Source organism: Drosophila miranda, chromosome XR (assembly GCF_003369915.1).
Source record: "Drosophila miranda strain MSH22 chromosome XR, D.miranda_PacBio2.1, whole genome shotgun sequence".
In the NCBI taxonomy this organism is placed as follows: Eukaryota; Metazoa; Arthropoda; class Insecta; order Diptera; family Drosophilidae; genus Drosophila; species Drosophila miranda.
Window position 1 is genome coordinate 23,618,565 of NC_046674.1, and position 20,805 is coordinate 23,639,369.

Below are 20,805 nucleotides of genomic sequence, written 5' to 3' on the forward strand. Positions count from 1 at the left end.
ATAATTATCATTAAAGAATAAATAATAAATCATTATTTACGGTCTCTGCTCGAAACTAGAACTGAGCTCTCCTCGAAAATTATAAAGAATGCAGATCTCATAGGTGTTGTATCTCGACAATAAAATTACATCCAATTACTTCAATGAGTACTCCTTCTCTCGTGATCAAAGTTCTCCCCAAACGGTGTGCTCACCCGTGAGCCACTGGCTGCGTCATAGCCGATGATTCGTTCATGGGCGTGCCGTCCCACCAGCGGTGCCTTTGTAGTTTGGTTGCTTTGCCAATCACTCAATCACCCATCCACCCAACCATCCATCCACCTGTAGTGTGTGGGTAAGCAAGTACAAGCAACAGGTTGTTTTTTCATATGTTAGTTTTATTATAAATACGTAGTAGTGCATACGTAGATATATTGGCTGCACTCTTATCTATTATTATGTCCATATGCAGTGGATTTAGAGGAGCATTTCGAGTCCTAATCAAAATTGTATCTTTATCTGTAGCGATGGCAACGGCCAGCTGAAGGGAAGCCCCTGCAGCTGGCCGTTGCAACCGTTTATTGGGCCTTAATTTGCTACAATTTTGATTAATACTTGAGATCCGCCTAATGGTAGTTCTTAAGAAAAATATACACGCATCACATCGGAGAAGGGCTTCCGGCATAACGGGCACTTGGTCACGGACGAGGCGCACTTGGCGCAGGCCACCACATGGCCGCAGGGTAAAAACGCCGTGTTGTATTCTGCGGCATAACAGATCTTGCAGAGCTTCTCCTCGGGAATGACCGGCGAGCCGTTGGGCGCCGGTGCGGGACCTCCAGCCGTGCCGGGAATGGCCCCTGTTGCCGTGGTGGTACTGGCGCTCGACACGATCTTCTCGTATATGCGAGTGGCCGCCGATGGGCCCACATCGCCAAAAGGGGCCTCGACTGTCGCCGTCGCGGCTGGTGTCGTTGTAGTGGAGGAAGCTGCAGCTGGCGTCTCGGCTGCGCTTGTGCTGCTCTCTTCTTTCTCTGCGACTGGATCCGGCTTGGCAGCCACCGTGTCGATGTATCGCTGCCCCTTCATCAGTTTGACGAAGCGGCACTGGCTCAGCCAGAGAGCGTGCTGCTCCCAGGGCTCGTCGTTGTCGTCCCAGTCCTTGAGACCACCGCCGCAGCTGAAGCAGCGGACGCGGTCGCCGACGCCCGTGTAGAAGAAACCCGCCTCGGCGAGCTGCATTGGCTTCTGCTTCAGGATGCGCGGCCACTCCTCGAAGGTGCGCAGGCGCGTCGACTCCACGGCGTACTCGGGGTACTCGGGAAAATAATTTCCGCTGGCTACCTGCCGACACGACTCCGGATGGACATCCCCGTTGGCCTGGGTGGCCGCCGTCGAGGTGGCAATGGAGCTCATCAGCGGGGATACGGCGGTATTCGTGGCGATGGACTGGGCAATGTGCGACATGGGTATGCGGCCCTCGGCATAGGCGCTCTCGCGAAGCTCGACCGTCGATTCGTTGGCGCCACAAATGTCGTAGCTGATGGGGGGCAGGATGCGTTCGAGGGCCTCGCTGTTCAGCGGCACATTGTTGGTGGTGCGACGGCGCAGGAGCGGACAGTTGGGCGACCAGCGCAGGTGCTCAGGTACAGGTTGATCATCGAGATCCCAGCGCCCGATCTCCACCTCGCAGAAATAGCACTTGACCTTATCGTTATCGTTCGTATAGAACATGCCCGTTCGGGCCAACTGATGCTTGTCGAGCCACGCCAGAGGCCAATTGGCGAAGGTTTTCAGGCGCGCCTCCTCCCGATTGTACTCGTTCATGATGTTGTAGATGTTGTTCTTGAACAGCTGCGTAGCATTCGAATTGTTGTCCACCTGGTCGAGAACCGCTGTCAACTCGAGTGCAGCAGTCGGTCCATACATGTACCTCGGATTGGTTAATACATTTGCCATGTTGCTCTGTGTTTGCTGTTGCTTTTATCTACTCTGGATTGTTGTTGTTGTTGTTGTTGTTGTTGTGGGTGGAACAGATCCTTTGTTTCTCCTTCAATTACTTCCCTCTGCTGTGCTCGAAACTGTAATGAAAGAGCATACAAGAATGACGGTTAATATATATATTTTTTGCTATCAACTAAATAAAGACACCTTTCCTCTCCACCTGAGCCCCCCGTGGTCTGTAGTCCGCGCTGCTTGTGCGCCCAATCGGCGCCCCTACCAAGATACTACACACATTTGCAATCAACCAAAAAAATTCCTTTTTTTAAGTGCCACAAAAACAATTTTCATATCGCGTAAATTTTATCATTTTATACAGCTCAAAAACCGTTTTATCAACCTTATCACTTGATTTATTTATACCTTTTCGGAATGAATTGTCTGTATGTATATAGTTTTGAACACACTCGACAGACAGACAGACAGACAGACAGACAGAAGACACTGGAGTCCGCGAGCCTTGTGTGTATATGGAAAACTGAAAAACTGAAAGCTGAAACGCAGTTCAAGAAACTGGAGATGGATGCAGCATCAACGAACCTTAAGAGCCCTTAAGGGCAGGCCACCGGACGACACAGTAGTCGTCTCGCTCGCACGCACGCACGCACGCCACTGTTAAGCGCCGTCCGAAGGGTGGTTTTCCCTTTTGGGTAGGAAAAATCGCGACAAAAAATACGTCGAGGCATGGAGTACGCAACGTTACAACCGCCCGTGACAGCACTGCGCCGAAGCGATCACAGTCGGACGGACTGAATGGGTGGGCGGTTTAAAAGGGTGGCAGTGGCGCCTAGAAGCTGCGCGATAGCACGCTCAGTGGCTGACTCACTCGAACGTACTTCAGTTAATACTGGTATATACTGGTTGATTTCGACAACAAGTTGTTTACAAAGGCGGCACGGCACACGGCACCGCAGCTTAGGCGGATATGGTAATCGAGAGATAGCAGCCCACACAGATATGTATCGTAACCACAGTAAGAATCGTGGCAATTATAGTAATAGCAGGAAGACTATACTATCTCAGATCTGCCAGCAAATACAGTGATGGCTCCCTTAAGGGGAATTGAGTAAGAGAATGAAATCTATCGGAGTACTACTATATGGACATACATATGTACATATGCATAATCTTACATCAATAAGTAAAAAACATTCCACTGCGAATGGGAAAGGGGTAACCCCATACCATGGATCGACCATTAGCTGCTGCCGGAGGAAGGCCTGCTGCAAACTTCTTTAAGCTGCAATGTTTGGTGGTCTTTAAAGAGATTGTAAAGCCGTTTTTCGACATTTACACTCGGTACGAGTGCTTCGGCTTGGGGCATGGCACGAATGCGCTCCGTTCAAAGTCCAAATTTCAGCCACAAACCAGCCAAACCCGCCAAACAATTGTGCATCGTGGGGCACCCAGGGGGTGGTGGTGGTCGTGGTGGTCGTGGTGGTGCCATGCACTGCAGGCCTCTCTGACTGTGAGAAAGTTTTAATGGAATGCAGTCAAACCACTGTGGAGACGGCGCACTCTGCGGTAGAGAGGCGTGAAGTGGAGTGGGGTTTTGGGGGGGCTGGCATGGGGCTTGCCAGCATAAAGCGCAGCATAAGCCATGCAGCGGCCAGGCCAGAGAGTGCAAGCGAGACAGCACTGTGGTGTGCAGACGAAACCATCAATGGGAAAAACAACTAACAACGAGAACACACACACACACACTCACATGAACTAAAAGAGAGAGGAAGAGAGAGAGAGAGAGAGAGAAAGAGAGAGAGAGAGAGAGAGAAAGAGAGATGGAGAGCAGAGGGCGAAAAACAAATGCAATTGTAAATGTACAAATGCTGGTGACTTCTTGGGACCTCAGTTGAGGGGGAAATGGTGGAGTGGTGGAGTGGTGGACAGAGAGAGAGCTGGGAAGCTGGAGGCTACTGGTGGGCTGCTCTGTAGAGGCTCCAGAGATTGCACACTGCATTGTTCAAGTGGAGCAACAAAAGATGGAGAGCTTGAGATGCAGTTGCTGCTGTCGCTGTCTCTGTCTCTGTGTCTGTTCAATTACAAACCGTACATATTTGCCAGACGAGGCAAAGTGCGGTACAAAGTACAGGCCGTATTGCAATTACAGCTGCCTCTCTCTCGCCTTTCTCGCCGTTCGATGTTATTTGTTATTGTGGAATGCCAGACCCAGACCCAGACCCCAACCCCCCTCCCCCTTATTAACAATTGTAATTTAAACGCTCTTTGGAATTTCTCGCTTCTCTTTTTGCTTTTTTTATTTTTCCAGGAAATTCAGGCAAAAGTTGAAATCAGTGTTGCCGTAGCCCGGGAATTTGCATTCATTTAATACATCTGTATGTATGGGCACACACTTACCAGGGCGGGCGTGAAAATACAGGGCTGGAGCAGCGAACTTTTGCAACTACGAGTGTTTTGGATTTGAAACTGTTTTTGAAACCAATCCAAACCGAACGAACACGAACCAGCTACAAGTCAAGATCGAGACACATGGACCCGTGGAGCGCCTTCTCCCAGCACCAACCGAATGCACACTGACACAAGGCCTCCCTGGGCGCATGAATGGCATGGGAACAGAAAATCTCAGCCAAGAAATACCAAAGTGGAAAGACACAAGACAACAACATAGGAAAATCATAATCTAAGGCCAGGCCAGCCCAGGAGGCAAGGCAACAAACAGAGGAATAAAAGAGCTCAAAAGACAAGATCTACGAGGAGGAGGGAGGAGGGAGGGGGAGGAGGTGGAAGGAGGAGGAGAGACCCAAACCTAAAACGAGGCGGCAGCCCCGCAATGGAATGGAATGCAGTCGTGCAACTTTTCTACAAACTCCGCCGCATAAAAACGCTAAAGTTGGAGCTGCTTTTCGAGTTTTCTGATTGGAATAAACCAAAGCCAGTCTCTGTCTCTACCTCCGTCTCAGTCCAAGCTCTGGGCCTGGCTGGGCCTGGGTGATTGGAGTTTTTACTTGTTCTCGTTCTCCCTGTTGTTGTAAGTGAAGGTAACCGCAGAGGCTCAACCATGGAAAAGGTTGTGTGTTGTGTTGTGTTGTGTCTCTCTCTGTGTATGTACCATGGGAGCCCCTGAGCCAAAGCCGATACTGTGGGAAACTATTATAAACACTTTACCATTCTTTTTGTTGTTGTCTTCGAGATTGGAATGCGGTGATACCAGATACGACAACAACAACATGAGACGGAACAGAGCAGGACAGATATACATATATATATATGTATGTATGGCCAGAGAGACAGAAAGAAGATACCAGAGACCCATGCATGAATCGTCATCGTGCTCGAATCTCATGAAGAGAGAGAGGGAAGAGACCCTCAACAAAAAAAATAAAGCAGGAGGAGGGAGGCTACCTTCTTGGGTCGAATCTTTAGATACCCTTCCAGATCCATCCCTTTCTATAAAGCCGATCGTCCTACTATGTCAGCTGTAGGACTTGCCTATATCGACTAGGGTGTTCATGTTGATCAAGAATATTAATACTTTAAGAGACCAGAATCAGACATATTTCCTTCCCTGAGTGGCAAGCATCTTGTCAGTATAATAATACTATCTCGCAGAGCATCACGAGGCATCAACAAACATACACGACACACAAAGAACATTCTTGCATGATCTCCCTCTCTCTCTCTCTCTCTCTATCTCCACCTTCTTCTTATGCGAGTGCGAGTGCGTGTTTGTGTGTGTGTTTGTGTGTATGCTGTGGCCTTCCAAGAAATGCAGAACCACACAAAACGACCGCCGACGTCGCCAACGCTGTCGATAAAATATGGGATGCTGGGCTCTGGAGCTCATGATTCGCTTCTCTTTCCAACAAAGGGCAATATTGTAATCATAATAAATGCGCCTGAGCCGCTGCTGCAGAATGCATTAAGAGCGGCCTCATGCCGTCCCTGTCTGTCTGACGGTCTACCCTATTGAACATTGATCGATTGTCCAAAAACTAACGGCGGCTCAGTTCAAAGACCTCCCCGCCCGCCCGCCACCGCCAACCGTGCCAGCGTTGAAATAGGGAATGGGAATTGGAAAAGCCAGCCAAAGAAAGAAAACCCAAAGTCAAGTCGTGCTCGCCTTTATCATGGCAGCATCGCATCGCATCGCATCTCTTCCCTTACATCCAATCTATGAGACTTGGTATGTGGGTACGCTCTCATGGAAATTCCCGAGAGCGCATTAAATGCGCCTCGTTAGTGGAAATAATGGTTGAAAGGTCGTTTTTCACGCCGGACGAGACGAGACGAGACGAGAGGGGGCGAGACAAGGCAAGGCGAGGCTCAAAGGTCGGCAAGAGATGATTCAGCTGGAGAGCTCAGAAAATTCCGGGAATTCCAGAATGTAATTTTCTTCATCTTATGCTGCCCCCCTCCTTTCGCCTGTGTCCCTTTCAAGGGCCGCCCTGGTCCATTCCCATTCATGCTGATTGCCGTCGCGTCTGCTGGCGATAACAAATGAAAATAGGATGAAAGACAATACTTGTATCCCATTGTGTTCTGTTCTATTTCGGGAAAATTCAACTCCCACCATTTCCCCTACACGTGAGAGCTGTTGATTAAGCACGTCGCGTCGTTTTATTGGTGAAAAGCGTGGAAAATCCACTCCATATTCGTTCTTTCTTCAGTGCAGTGTGGGAGTAAGAATTACAGGGACCACCACCAGCGTTGTGTAGGTGTATTGCGGGATTAGGTGTGGGTGTGGGCACGGGTGCGGCGACAGACTGCAATGGAGACTGGCAATAATGGAAAAAGTTGCATCTCGACGAATCGCGACGTTGGCAGCGCAAAATATTGAGCTCGGCTCGGGCAAAGCTCAAGCTGAGGCGACTGACTTTCTCTTTGTTGTGTGTTGTTGCCTTCTCAGAAATGAACGCAAAAGTTCAAAGCAATGAAGCATAAAAGGCACAGCAAAAAGCATAGTGAACATTGGCAACAATGCACAACAATTTTGAGCTGGGCTGGAAGGACAGAAAGCAAACGGAACGGCAGAGGCACGGCACGGCACGGTCTTTGACCATGGTTTATGGATGGACTAGGGCTGCTCTTCTGCTTCTGTTTCTGCAGAGCGAAGCACGCATGAGTGCACCACTTCCGTTCAGAGCGGATGTGCCAGACAAAGAAGCTAATGCTTTGCTGGTGAGTGACAGAGAGGAGAAGAGCGGATAAGAGTGGAGTGGCGCAGGGCTGGGCTCGGATTATGTGACATGAGCGTGTGTGTGTGTGCGTAAAAGGAAGTGCATTACACATAGTGTATCGTGTATCGTAAAAAGTAAAGTGTGTACCCAGCAAGCTACGAGTCATACAACATCTGCTCCAGGGTGTACGATGATGCCATGATGATACTATTAGAAACAAACAATTCCAATTAACTTGGAACGGAAACGGGAGAGAAGTTCTCTGCGGACTCGTGTGTCATAGCCTGACCTTCTAGTCTGTTAAATTTGGGAGCAAACTGGTATATTATTTTGCATGGCTGTAGTCATCGTTTAATTATATAGACGAAACCGCCTATTGCGTATTCCAAAATTCGGATGAATACAAAATTGGTGCCATTGTGCCCGACAACAGCCATCAGACAATTGAGAATGTTGTTTTTAAACGAGCACTGAGGGGGGTTGCGAGGTTGTATAAAAAAATAGGGTTACCATATGGTTACCAGCCTAAAAATGCCGTGCAAACAGTCGTGTGTCACATTTTGTTGTGATGTTTACATTTTCACAATCAGAAAAATTGGCAACGCCCTGACGGTAAACAGAAATGGGTAATTTTGTAAATAATTTGCAGTGAAACAATATTGCAAGCATTTAGCAACTCTACGGTCGCCATCTTTTTATGAAACAGTCGCCTGCTGGTTGTGTTGAGTACGAGCGAACGGACACACAAAAACATATACACAAAAACATATGCACAAAAACCACCCGACAAAAATGAAGCAAACGTTTTTGCCACATATGACTAAAGATTTGAGCTGATATTTTTGTTTATTAATTTACACTGCTTTTTAGGTATATTTACTCATCACTAAATTCATTTACATATTCGACCTTTTCTTAACCACACCAAATCACATTCGACAATTTTGTCAAATGTACAACAGTTGTACGATAGCCGTGTGCTGGTGTGCGAGTTGTGGTTTTTTTTCTCGGGCGTGTTAGTGAACGTACAAGCAAATACTCGAAAATGTGTTTCAGCTTTTGGTCGTCTGATGTCAGAGCATTTTTGGGGTTAAATTCGGTTAAAATACACTAAATATACACAACTGCAGCTCACCTTGACAATTTTTCTCTTATATTGAAAAACTCAAGTTCCCCTAGTGATTTCCCTTTTGCTGTGAGATTCGGTGTCACAGAAAAAAGCATATACAGTGCTGTTTTCACAGTTATATTGATTTTCTCGTGAGCTAAATGATCGGAAAATAAAACGAACACTTTGACACGTACACGCTCTTTTCTTTTACAAGTTCCGTTTTTGTCAACAATTTCAATGCCAACTATCACAATGGAGTCCGAGAAATACTTTAGTTTTTGTACTTATTATTTGTTATTCTATGATTAAATGCAGAAGTTTATATCAACATCGAAGTGCCGCGGTCAGAATATCCATGTTTATCATTCGAGTAATTTTTGCCGAATGACAGCACCGAGTCGAGTCGAGTGGAGCCGAGTTGAGCCGAGCCGAGACGAGCGTGTTTTTGCGTTTCGCCGTCGAGTAAAAGCGAGACGACACAACTAACCGCACAGGGTAGATTTCTAAGAAGGTATGGTATGCATCAGAGTGAGCATAAGAGAGTATTAAACCATACCTTGATGTTGGTGTTTATTTTCCCATTCTGCGCTTCAGAACAGCTGCAAATTGGGAAAACCTTTATAAAATAAACCCCAACTTAATGCAAGAATACAATTAATTTATTTATGGTCTGCATTTGGACATTCTCTTCGCATTCGGCATATTCGTCAAAACAACATATGGAAACTTCCACTCCACCCTCGAATGACTGGCCATGACGATGAACTGCATCCATAATCGTGTTGGCGCAGGCTCGTACAACCCTCTACTACGGCTAGTATTAGTACGCAAGATGTACCGTACAACCGCCAGGACCAGCACTACGGTTATCCTTTTCCCACTAGCCAGAGCCCATTGGAACCGCCAGGATCATTGATTTTTTCGAGCTCCTGCCAGGGCATGCGCCGGGAACGGCTGTTGGCCGCGGCGCGTGTCAATGCACCATCGCTGCTGCAGTCACCCGGCCCTGCCCACAAACAATTCCTCCGGCACCTTCCAGAGGCAGACGCCTGCTCCTCTGCCTGGGCGGGACGGGATCGGGATGGAGAGGCGAGTGCGTCGACAGCAGCTGCGGTTTTTTGTGTATGCGCCTTTTTCACTCCGACCCTCACCTTTCCTCTGGCACTCTGTCTCTTTCTCTGCCTCGCTATCTCGCTTTAGCCTGTCTGGTCTTTTGTTGTTTCATTCGACAGCTGAAAATTCAGGGCAGTCTCTTATCACAACAGTATCTTTAAGCCAGGATGGGCCTAAAACTCCAAATGGAAAATTCTACAGAATTCTAGAAATTGTTACCAGCTACAAGACTCGAGAACCTTCCTCGGGGTAGCTTAAAAATCTATTAATTAGCTCTATATTTGCTCTATTTCTTACCCCATTAAGTCTTTCTGGGTAAATATTCAAAAAATCTGATCCCAAAACTGATACAGACCACCGCTTATCACCACGAACATTCTGGGGTTAATGAAGTGGGACATAAAAAGTTATAGAAGATCGATTTGACTACCCCCTGAACCATAAGCAGAATCACTCTTTTTATTTTTTATTTACTATTTACTATTAGAAATCAGTTTTACTTAAACTATGTTCTAATATCTATGATATTATATATATTTACAATGGATTAATACTTTTTTTAAGAGTTTAATAGTTAGATTTATATATATATTTTGATGAGATGATATCAAGAAAATTTGGAGACGTTCAAGTCTACGTGGAATTTAAGGGTAATTCAGCTGCTCCAGCTGCTTCGTTGGTATGCTTAAAATGCCTATCACTGTGCCAATATCAGTCAATGGTTTTTATTTTATCCCCAGTTTTGGGGATGTAAAGATCTCTTTCAAGCATTGTGGTCCGAACAAACCCCAGGGCACCTTCTAATTTTTTTAAGATGCGTCTCGCTGCACATCCTCAGACTTGAATGGAGTATGTCCATGTAGGAATTATCATTGCCTTGTACAACAAGACTTTGCTACGTAGGAGATGTTTACTTTTTGAGTTTTTAAGTTTATTTTGGCATTTGTAACTGGCATAACTGTAGTTCTGATGTGTGGTCCCTAGTGAAGTGAACACAGAGGTAGCAGTGGAATAATATTGCCATTGAAGGTTAAGTTTGGTAGGTGTTTACTTCTTAAATTGAAATATACGTTTACTGATTCGGTTTCGTTTATCGTAATGCCCATGTTTCCACGGATTCGAGGTCAAGTTTGAGTTGCTCAGCAACGACTTTTTAGCAGGATGATGAGAGCATGGCAGTATTATCAACAAAAGTAGCAACCAGGAAGTTACCTGGGTTGTCATTTAAATAGTGTATGCAAAATTGGACCAAGAGCGCTGTCTTTTGCGTTTTTATACCAGAAATCGGGTGTAATCATTATAACAATAAAAGTTCTTTCACTCAGGAATGATTTTATGACCGAATACCGGGGGACTGGTAAGAGGATCTTTGGTTTGTATAAAAGGTCCTTGTGCCAGACTTTGTCGAAAGTTTGTTTCACATCGAGAAACACCCCTGAACAATATTACTTGGTTTCATATGCGTTGGGAATGAGATGAACAGCTCTGTGATCTTGCTCCGGAGTCCCATGCTGTCTCCTTAACCAAAATTGATGCTGTGCAGCTTTCCGCCACCATTCTGCTCAAGAATATTCTTTCAAATGTCTTTGAGAGAACTGGCAGGGCTGCCGCTGGCTTGCCTGGCTTTAAAATCATCACAATCAGGCCATTGAGTGGGTAAGTGACCGATGCAAAGAATGGCCTAAAAGTTGCCTACTGAAACGAGAAACATAATTCCCTTGCCTGCAAGCAGTCTAGCAATGCGATTATCAATTAAGTGGTGCCCAGGAGATATTTTTTTGACAAGGACGTTAACTTCCGCTTGGACTTCAGCGGGAGAAACTGGCTTGGCTGGTAGCGACATCTCTAAGGGCGCTTCTAATTACCAGGAGACTGCTAGCGTGTGATCTTTAGGTGCGACATCGGCCTGCAAACTCTTCTGCTTTTTCAGAGTCTGATTCGACCCACGATCCGTTGTCACTCGTTAATGGAGAGCTGCACAGTGGGTGCCTCTTGATGAATTTCCAGAGATTAACTTGTCCACTTTCGGATGAATCGGCTCTTTTTAGCGTTTCTTAGCCTTCTCTTGATACGCAAAGATTTTCGATGGGAGGGTTAGGTGATGCAACAGGTCGGGTCGAGTGCACCTCGGATGCGCGTGTGTCTGCGAATAGAGCTGTTTTCCAGATAAGACTGTTAAGCTTGCGTATAGCTGAATCAATGTCTTCTGGCGACTTGATTTTCGCGGTAAGGCGAATGTGCAGGAGCTTCTATTTGATGGTGGACATAATCGACAGAGGATGAGTGTATTTCCATGAGAAGTAGTCGGCGAAAGATCAAAGTTCGTTTGAATGTCCAGAAATCTATGGGGAAATCCTCTACAAATAGCGAAGTCCAAGGCACTAGACAATCTAAAGCAATCGTGGCCAGGATGTTGGCCACACTTGAAACTATAAAATCTTGTATTTTGCGACCTCTGGGGCAGGTGAGAAGATTTCCGCACCATTGCTGGCTTGGCACACCAGTCCACCGCCGCAATTTATTTTGGGCTTTTGGACAGTAGATCGTAGACAGTAGAATAGAGTTTTTGTTTGTTGTTGTCACTGCAGTGGACAGTACTCAGCACTCAGAGCAGATCTCAAAACTACAAGTATTTTCCTTTAGCTGATACGCTTGTGTCTACTTTCCAGCTGCCCCTTAGTACATATTGAAAGATTAGAACAAATAATATTATTCAAATGGGAATAGGTTCCGCTGATATTGTAGGGTCTCTCCCACCATTGATCTTTGTTCCTATACTTCAATACTGATAAAGGTATCGTCTGTATGTGGGTACGGCAAACCATAAAACAACATTCGTTCCTATCGCATATACCCTGTAAAATTATGGGTGGAATTCAAAAAATCTATAAAATATAATTGAAAGAAATATTTCGAAGTATTTCGAAACCCGCAACTTCGACAATTCACTTTTAAAAGGGGATCTGTTATCGACTTGAAGAGTTCAGTCTTGTTGATAATTCTTGAGATACTGCATTGAAGTTTTACGTTCTCATATATGAGATGGTAATCAAACCGCAACAAATAATAGTATTAAATACTTGACGTTTCTCAAGAGAGCTGGAAATATCGCTTAGAGGTTTTGCACGGAGTAAATAGATTGATCGATTTATATACATAATACATTTTCTTTGTTTCATTATCAAGGTGAGAAGGAATATCAAGGAATTTGAACCGCCCATACACATATACAGACTATAAAAAAGACTCTACTAAATATTGTGTTTAATCAAAGGTTTTGCTATTTGCTATTTTTAATTAGAAACCCATGAAATGTCACAGTGGCCATATCTGGCGCGCTGACGGCATTGCAGTAATCAATTTCAAAGGAAATACCAGCACGTTCATCGGTGGGACTTGGGCGGATACAATAAGATTGCCCGGTTGAATCATGTATGGAAATCGGACTGGTGACAGCATGCGAAATTCGCATAGTGCACCTAGCAACGCAACCGAACCGCAGACGCGATGAACTTTTATGATTTTATAAATAAATGATGCTAAATTTACCAAGAAGATGTCGCGACGCATTTCAAAAATCTGCCCGTCTAGACGACTTTGACAGGTCTCCTCTGGAGGAGAGAGACCAAGTTGAATACGGAGTCCACAGTTCAACCGAAATCCGGCGGAGATGCAAATTTTATTTGTGGATGGAAAAATGCAGTGTTTCTTCGGCTGTTTTTCAGTTGCAAAAGATCATTTTGCTGACCACACACACACACACACACACACACACACACACACAGACAGGCGTGAGTCTTGAGCTACTCAACCAAACCACCAACCCCACCCCCACCATCACCCCCACCCGAGAACGCAGTTGTTGGACAAGTTTCAGTTGTAAATCCCTGGCTCAAGCCAAACGGCCTTGCAAGGCCTTTTAAAGTTGTTGCACTCGCCTTGTTCTTGTTGTTGCTGTTGCTGCAAGTGTTTATTGTAAGAATACACACCCATACATATGTATTTGAGTACTGCATTACAGATGCAGAGAGTACTAAAACTATGATAAAACGTTGTTACGACGCAGAGAAAACCGCCACGAGATTAAGGAAGATTATGCTTTTTTCAATAAATGTTTAATATTCCCATGGATCTAATCGATACACATACTATTCCTCATTGTATCAGTCTATGGAATCTATGGCCTGTGGATCTATTGCACAGGCAGTACAGGTACAAGAGTGTACAAACTTCGACATTAAAGATTGCTCACCAGGGCAGTGTTTGTATATATAATTTTCTCGATTGTTTGTTGCTAAGTTTGTGGTTTTTAATTGACAGCCGAATGCAGAGAGCCATAACCGGTTTGCTTTTGCTATATTTTTGCATTCTACTCTTGTGTACAGTGATCGGCAATTGGCAAAAAGGTGTCATAACAACAAGTTGGGCACGACTCCGATTCTCGATTAGATTGCCTATTACGACATCTGCGCTGCCCCTGCTCCCGCTTCTGCACCGCTGAGTGCGCATACCTGCCTTAATCAGGGCTATGAAGTGAATAGCATAGGAAATTGCCGTCGTGTGCCGGCAGCTGCAAGCCAATCCAAACCGATCTGATACCCGAAAAACAGGGCCAACATCTGCCGAGGCCGGCAGCCCCTTGTCTGTGTCCTTATTGTGTCCGCTTTCAGTGAAAGGATCTCGCGGCACATGACGTTGCCAGCTGGCAGCTGCCACTGCCACTGCCACTGCTTGGGACAGAAGATCCTTTGTCGTAGACTTGAGGCCACCGACAGGCGACGAGGGATGCACAAAACACGTCCCAATACAGGCACGAAAGATCCACGAAGGTGTGGATCCTGTGGATCTGCCTGGAGCACTCATCTAGTGATCTGTTCTGCCAACAGATTAAAAACAACATCTGTTGAGTGATATTTTGAGTGAGCATAGCAGCCTGATTGGAGAATATCTGACTCGCTCTCTCCCAGTGTGGCTTAGCAGATAAGTATATAAGTATATATTCTTGTAGATTGCAATCCTGTTAACCCTTGAAATGGCACTAACATCTTGAGAGTCCGTATGAATTGAAGTGACAAGATAGAAGACTCAAGTAATCAGGTATTTGATTAGAAAACAGCTGTCAATGAAACTCAGAATGAAATTTATTTGGGTTAATAAAATAGAACACCCCACATTTTCAAGCGATTACGACTGAAACAAGTAATTAAAAAATGAGGTCTTATGCTTCAAAAAAAAAACGATCATCTTTACTTCTTTCTGTGGGGTGGTCCACCCTAGAGAGGTTTTATTGTATTGTATAGCGTGGGCGTATGTTCCTGGTACATAAAGGTAGTATTCTAGACTAAGTCGACCACTCATTGATAAAACGAATGAAAGCTTGTGTCGGAAATGCCTTTGTATTTGTGCATGACAAATTCGTAGTAAAACATAATGACACATTTTATTATTTACTAACAGCAACACAAGTGTTTTCGGTTCTTTCTAGTGTTCTGTAAATAGTTCTTATCTTTTTTATTGTTTTTGAGCCGGCGCCAACTGGCAACACAGTCGAAACGAAATGTGTTTTTGTATATTTTTGCAACTCATGAAGAAATGACATGTTTTAAAACACTTGATGTATTGCAGATAAGACAATTAAACTGGGTAGCCCACGTATTTATATTTGCATTACAGTTTGAGAGCTACACCCTCTCTATGAAATATACCCTGCATTGCAGTTCCATTCCACAAAAGTGGGTTTACTTTTCGAAACTAAAATAGGAGTGAGGTAAGCAGCTGATTATATAGTCGAAAAGCAATCAATCTTTGAAACCTACGCATCAGGCTGTAAATGGAAATGGCATTGAGCGGTAATTAAAAATAGGAAAATTCTAGTGAAGCAAGTTCTGGGCGTGGGTGTATGGGGAATGGGTGGAGTGGGTGGCCGGGTAGTGTTTTCTGGTTGGTTTCGTCATGAATGAAATGCGCTGCAACGTCAGCATCATGGGGAAATATAAAAGCACGGAAAAACAATCTGAAATGTGTGGTAATCTCCTAGGAGTACATGAGTTAGAGCAGGATGGCTATATATACAGATATAGTGTATCCATAGGGGAGGGAGCATTCGAGATTGCACACGATTTCGAAATGCCTGGAAAATTCTAGAGGGAAAATAAGTGGAGTGGAGTGGAGTGGAGTGGAGTCGAGTGGAGTATGCATGCCATGAATGAAGAGAGTCGTTCAAAGTGGAGCCGGGTGTGGGGGAGGGAGACAGACAGAGGACTTTGGAACACCCTAACCCCGGGAGCATCGGAAAAGGTCCTGTGTGTGTGAATGACCCGTTCCCCAGGAAGTGCAACAGTCTATAGTCCCTATACATCATAATTTCTTATACATATGTACATATGTATTTATTCGATTTTTAGACTCACCAAAGACATTTTCAATAATTAATCCTAATAAAAAATATCATTGAAAATAATTATTTGAGTTTCTCGCACTCGTAATTTTTGGTTGTGATAGAGGCGGTTCCACAATGCTCTACTTTAGCAAAAAAAAAATTAATAAAATAGATAAGATAGTTTGCACTGCACTTTAAAAAATGTTTGTTTTTGTAGAGGAACGGAACGTTTCCTACTACCGACCGGTAAGTTGGGTTGTCACGCTGCGACTACGGCAGCAAAACTATATTCTATAGCCCCCGTCTAACCCACATTCCCATAGGTATGTACATATGCACATATTTGTTATTTTTTCATTTGTTTTTTGTTTTGCTTTGCTTTCTAGCGTTCCGTACACAGGCATTGGTGCGGGACGAATAGTCTTGCGCGCCAAAGCACTGCGCAATTTTTTCGGGGGGGTGGGTTCTAATAGAGAGCACTCGCAACACACGACTCTCTCTTTCTCTTTCTCTCTCATATTATCTATCTCTTTCAACTCTGGGAGGGGTGGTCTCACAAAACGAATTTTTGGCAGTTATATAAAACTGCATTTGCGGAGAATCTCAAGAAAAAATCGGTTACAAAACTTTCAAATTGTATTCCTGCATCCCTGGCAACAGAGCTGCCAGATGTCATAAATATACACTGTGTGTACACACTATTGGTGGCAACTTTCGTATTAATTTAATTTTTTTTATATTTATTTTTGACTTTATTATTATCTTCAAAATAAAAATAATGCACAAGATTTGTTTCTTTTAGCTAAAAGAATGCAATGTAATTTTCACGATTTTAAAAAACAAGCATCTCGTAACGTTTCCGTTACAAAAACCGATCGATACTTTTGTACGATATTTTCAAATATATTTTCAGATAAAGTGGTAATAGGCTAGGGACGCTGGAAGGACTACAAGAATAAATAGGTCAAGTAGTATATATGTATATATATATATATGTATAAATTTATGCATATGTAATATATACCTCTATATCTATACATCTACAAATATGGTATGAATAAAAATATAAAATTTAGTCCTTTTCTAAATTCTTTTTTTTTACATTTTTCCGCCTTTTGTACTTTTATCGACCAATTTAAAAACTCCATTTCTATTTTAAGAAAGTTCCGGAAAATTTAAATTGGAACAGGATATGCGGGTGTGACCACCCGGCTTGTAATTTGTGCCGATACTATCGATCGATTAAGCCAAACAGTTGCACACTCAAAATATAAGAATAACACTCAAATCCACATGCCACTCGCTAGATTGTTATTATAGTACCAATAGTACTAACGAACATAACTATTTCTTAGACTTGGATAATTCAAAATTATTCCGCCTATCGCACAAAAGTATCGATTTTGATATCACCCTAGACAGTGCTGCCGATTACCTTTTTTCCCGTCAGATCTGGCTCTTTTTGAAGACCAAATGCGGGAATAATTTGTGAATTGCGGGAGGCGGGAATTTTTGATTTTTTATAAATGTTTTGGCTTTTTTCAGCTTTCTTGATGTTGCCACCGGTTACATAAAAAGTGAGAAAATGTGGCCGGTTCTTAATTATTTGTTAACGATATTTGCCAATACCACGACTATTTTACCAGATAATTTATAAATTCTAAAACAGGTTGACTTTTCTCCGTCAACAAAATCTTGTGCGCTAAGAAAAATGGAATTACAAAATTGTGGATTACCTTAAAGTTGAAAATATTCAGAAATTGAATGCAAGTCATCGAGATCCCAGCGCCCGATCTCCACCTCGCAGAAATAGCACGTGACCTTATCGTTATCGTTCGTATAGAACATGCCGTTCGGGCCAACTGATTTTGGCGAAGGTTTTCAGGCGCGCTTCCTCCCGATTGTACTCGTTCATGATGTTGTAGATGTTGTTCTTGAACAGCTGCGTAGCATTCGTATTGTTGTCCACCTGGTCGAGAACCGCTGTCAACTCGAGTGCAGCAGTCGGTCCAGACAAGTACCTCGGATTGGTAAATACATTTGCCATGTTGCTCTCTGTTTGCTGTTGCTCTTATCTACTCCGGATTGTTGTTGTTGTTGTTGTTGTTGTGGGTGGAGCAGATCCTTTATTTCTCCTTCAATTACTCCTGTCTGCTGTGCTCGAAACTGTAATGAAAGAGCGTACAAGAATCACGAAAAATATATGTGTATATTTTTTGTACGTGTGTTAATATAAAAAGCTATCAACTAGTACGTTAATATTAAATTAACGAAATATGGTATACACGTGTTTTAGTCAAAGTACAATAAATGGGAGTACTTAAAAGTAGTTAGTCTTGAACAAAATTTATTCATCAATCGTATAAAACTATGTGGGCAGAGCTGAGAGCTCTACTATCAAAAACGACGAATATTTATAATAGATCTTGAATTCGTCAGTATATTTATGGTATATTTTTAAAATGTGACGGTATATTTTGGTATATTTCAGCGGAGAAAATCAGCTGATTTTTTTACATTTCATCGATTTCAGCTGAGAAAATCAGAAATATACCAAAATACCACTATCGATAAGTCCGATATCAACTGGTCACCTGCTTGCGTGTAAAAAAATTCATTACAATCATGGTATTTTTAATACTCTTCGAAATTTTTTAGGTCAAAATTTAACCGACGGTATATTTACGGAATATCGATATATATTGGTATATTTGATCGATTTCATCAATCTATTAAATTTAATTTTCAACGTTATATAGAAATCCAATAAAAGCGAGTGTTTAAATTAAGCCAGCCAATTAGAAAATAGATTCATTAATCGGATAAAACTATGTGGGCTTGGCTAAATGTTCTATATAGCTGAGAATTTTCCACGGAAGATTAAAAACGAGGAATATGTAAAATATAACTTGAATTCGTCAGTATATTTACGGTATATTTTTTAAATGAGAATATTTCTGAGGGTCGGACGGTATATTTTATCGATAGGTCCGCGGTCACACTGATTACAATTTTTTCTGCCGTGCCGTATTTTTCGTGCGGACAAGTTTGTCGAGCGAAAATATGCAAAATAAAGTGAAATACTTGTGCAGCGCACGAATGAAGCGCGCAAGCATAGCGCCCGCTAGCCAATAAGCCCGACCGACCATATAAGCCACCTCAAAGGGACCCGCCGCAAACAGGGGAAAGGTGCGTGCCCTGCGTTTCTCGTTTTTTTTTTTGGTGTGTGAAAAGTTTCTACTGCAATCCATTTTTCTCTACGTGCGTACGTGTTTGTGTGTGTGTGTGTGTGTCAGTGCTGAGTGAGTGAGTGCTGTTGTGCGGTGGAATGGGGAGCTGTAAAAATGCCTTTACATAATTACACACAAAACGAAGAGTTTTTTTCCGTGCTGTGCAACTAAAAATTATATACATTTTAAAGACAAATTTGCGTGCGTGAAAAAAAGAGCGGCTTCCATCTTTCGTTCTATTTACCCGCGACGTCAGCGTCGCGGCTGTTGAATTTATGTCAAATTGGTAACACACTCACACAGCCATGCTGAAAATACGGCAGTGTTGCATGCAGGCCCTATCCATGTGCACGTGTGTGTGTGTGTGTGTAGTTAAGCGAGTGTGAGAGCGGGAGAGAGCGCCCTGCGAATGATAAACAAAGTGAAAAAAGGAGGCGTTTTTTTTTGTTCATATTCAATTCTCACTTTCTTCTTGTATTTCTTTTACAAAATTAGAATTTCAAGATAGTGTGTTTTAAAGCAAATTCCACAAAAAGGTGCGTGATAAATGCAACAAACTGTAAGCCAGAGCGAGCGAACAGGCAACTACAACTGCATATGTGTGTCGTCGTCGTGTGTGTGAGAGAACGCGCGTAAGTGTGTGGTAGAGCGAGAGAGAGAGAGAGAGAGAACGAGTGTGTGTGCCGTGGAGTGGGAAAGAAGCACGATATAACGAAACGCCAAGAAGTTTGCCATCATCTCTCTCTCCATTCGCTGATAAAGCAGAGAGCAAATACACGCACGCACACACACACACACATAGTGACACACGAATCGAGTGGAAAATAGAAAAACAATAATCAGCAAAAGAGGAGCGGAAAGAAACAGTAAAGTGTAAAGATCAAAAATCGAAAGTGTCAAGAAAAAAAAAAAAAAAATACTCAAATTACTAGAGAAAACTAAGTACTAAAAAAACCGCAAGTAATCATCAATACACCGAACAATCCCTTGTGGAACACGTCTCGGAGTCCGCCCGACACAGCCAACCCCCAGCCGCATCATGTCCACCCTGGACGCGCGCAACAACTCGGCCATGATGAAGCGGGCCGAGCAGCTGAAGCGCTGGGAGGAGTCGGACACCAACCGGGCCGCGCCCACGCCCCGCCCCGGGCGCCGCATCAAATTCAGCTCCGGCTGTGTCTACCTTGCCGCCTGCCTCTCCGGCGAAAAGGATGAGGTGATGCAGCTGCTCGACCAGGGCGCCGACATCAATACTGCCAATGTGGACGGCCTAACGGCCTTGCATCAGGTGCGTTCTTATCCCCCATCGAATCCCTAAATTACATCAGACGCCTGCAAATGCCTGCATCACGCGATCACCCCCCGATGGGGATGTGAGGGGTGCGGGGGTGTGGCTGCAGGGTGCTGGCATTTCGAAACTTTTGCGTCCAACTGCCCCTCTGACGTTGCACAGTGGGCGGTGTTGCCCTACCCGGTGGTTAAATTGTTGCAAGGCGAAATATTTGTTTTTGTATTTGTATTGCCACAGCTTAGCATATGGCTATGCCTATGGTTTTATTTATAGCCGATAAACTAATATTGAGCGTAATTTAAGGGAAATCTTTCCAAGGTCACAAATCCCGATTAATTCTTAAGCGCTTCCCATACAGCTTTGCCCCACTGTGCCGTGCCATTCTCTAGTTGTAGTTATTATTGCGTATTTCGTGCTCTCTCTGCGGTTTCAACACCGCCACACAGCCACACAGCCACACAACCGCCGCAACAACCACTAAAACATTAACCAATACAACAAATACATAAATTCCTAATGCAAGCCGACGATTTACAAGTCGAATGAATACCCAAAAAAACCCAACA

At 43.8% G+C, this 20,805-nt stretch overlaps 2 protein-coding genes and 1 long non-coding RNA gene across 22 annotated transcripts in view; 2 read left to right on the top strand and 1 right to left on the bottom strand.

The window, feature by feature from the left end:
- Positions 1–527: 527 nt before the first annotated feature.
- On the bottom strand, positions 528–17,581 carry LOC108152426 (death-associated inhibitor of apoptosis 1). 5 transcript variants are annotated; one of them, XM_017281748.2, is made up of 2 exons: positions 17,498–17,581; positions 528–1,644 (listed from the first exon to the last, which is right to left on the bottom strand). In XM_017281748.2, exons 1-2 carry the CDS (start codon positions 17,564–17,566, stop codon positions 619–621), a joined length of 1,095 nt encoding a protein of 364 aa, XP_017137237.1. In that variant the 5' UTR covers positions 17,567–17,581; the 3' UTR covers positions 528–618. The 5 variants fall into 5 exon arrangements, with proteins under 5 accessions (XP_017137237.1, XP_017137234.1, XP_017137232.1 ...); XM_017281745.2 differs by lacking the exon at positions 17,498–17,581 and adding an exon at positions 15,750–15,963 and having other exon boundaries at positions 528–2,060; XM_017281743.2 differs by lacking the exon at positions 17,498–17,581 and adding an exon at positions 8,251–8,637 and having other exon boundaries at positions 528–2,060.
- LOC117186221 lies at positions 9,919–12,891 on the top strand. Its single transcript, XR_004471355.1, has 2 exons — positions 9,919–12,525; positions 12,641–12,891. It is a non-coding gene; the product is annotated as an uncharacterized LOC117186221 (long non-coding RNA).
- Positions 17,582–18,712: 1,131 nt separating the features above from the next.
- The window catches only part of LOC108151245 (protein phosphatase 1 regulatory subunit 12A), a 32,576-nt gene continuing 30,483 nt past the window's right edge, over positions 18,713–20,805 (top strand). For 9 of the 16 annotated variants that reach the window (XM_017279759.2, XM_017279762.2, XM_017279760.2 and 6 more), the window contains exons 1-2: positions 18,714–18,907; positions 19,444–20,236. In XM_017279759.2, the coding sequence (XP_017135248.1) occupies positions 19,988–20,236 (249 nt within the window). In that variant the 5' untranslated portion in view covers positions 18,714–18,907; positions 19,444–19,987. Of the gene's footprint in view, positions 18,908–19,443; positions 20,237–20,805 lie in introns of all 16 variants that reach the window. The other 7 variants (XM_017279748.2, XM_017279749.2, XM_017279747.2 and 4 more) reach the window with 1 other exon arrangement.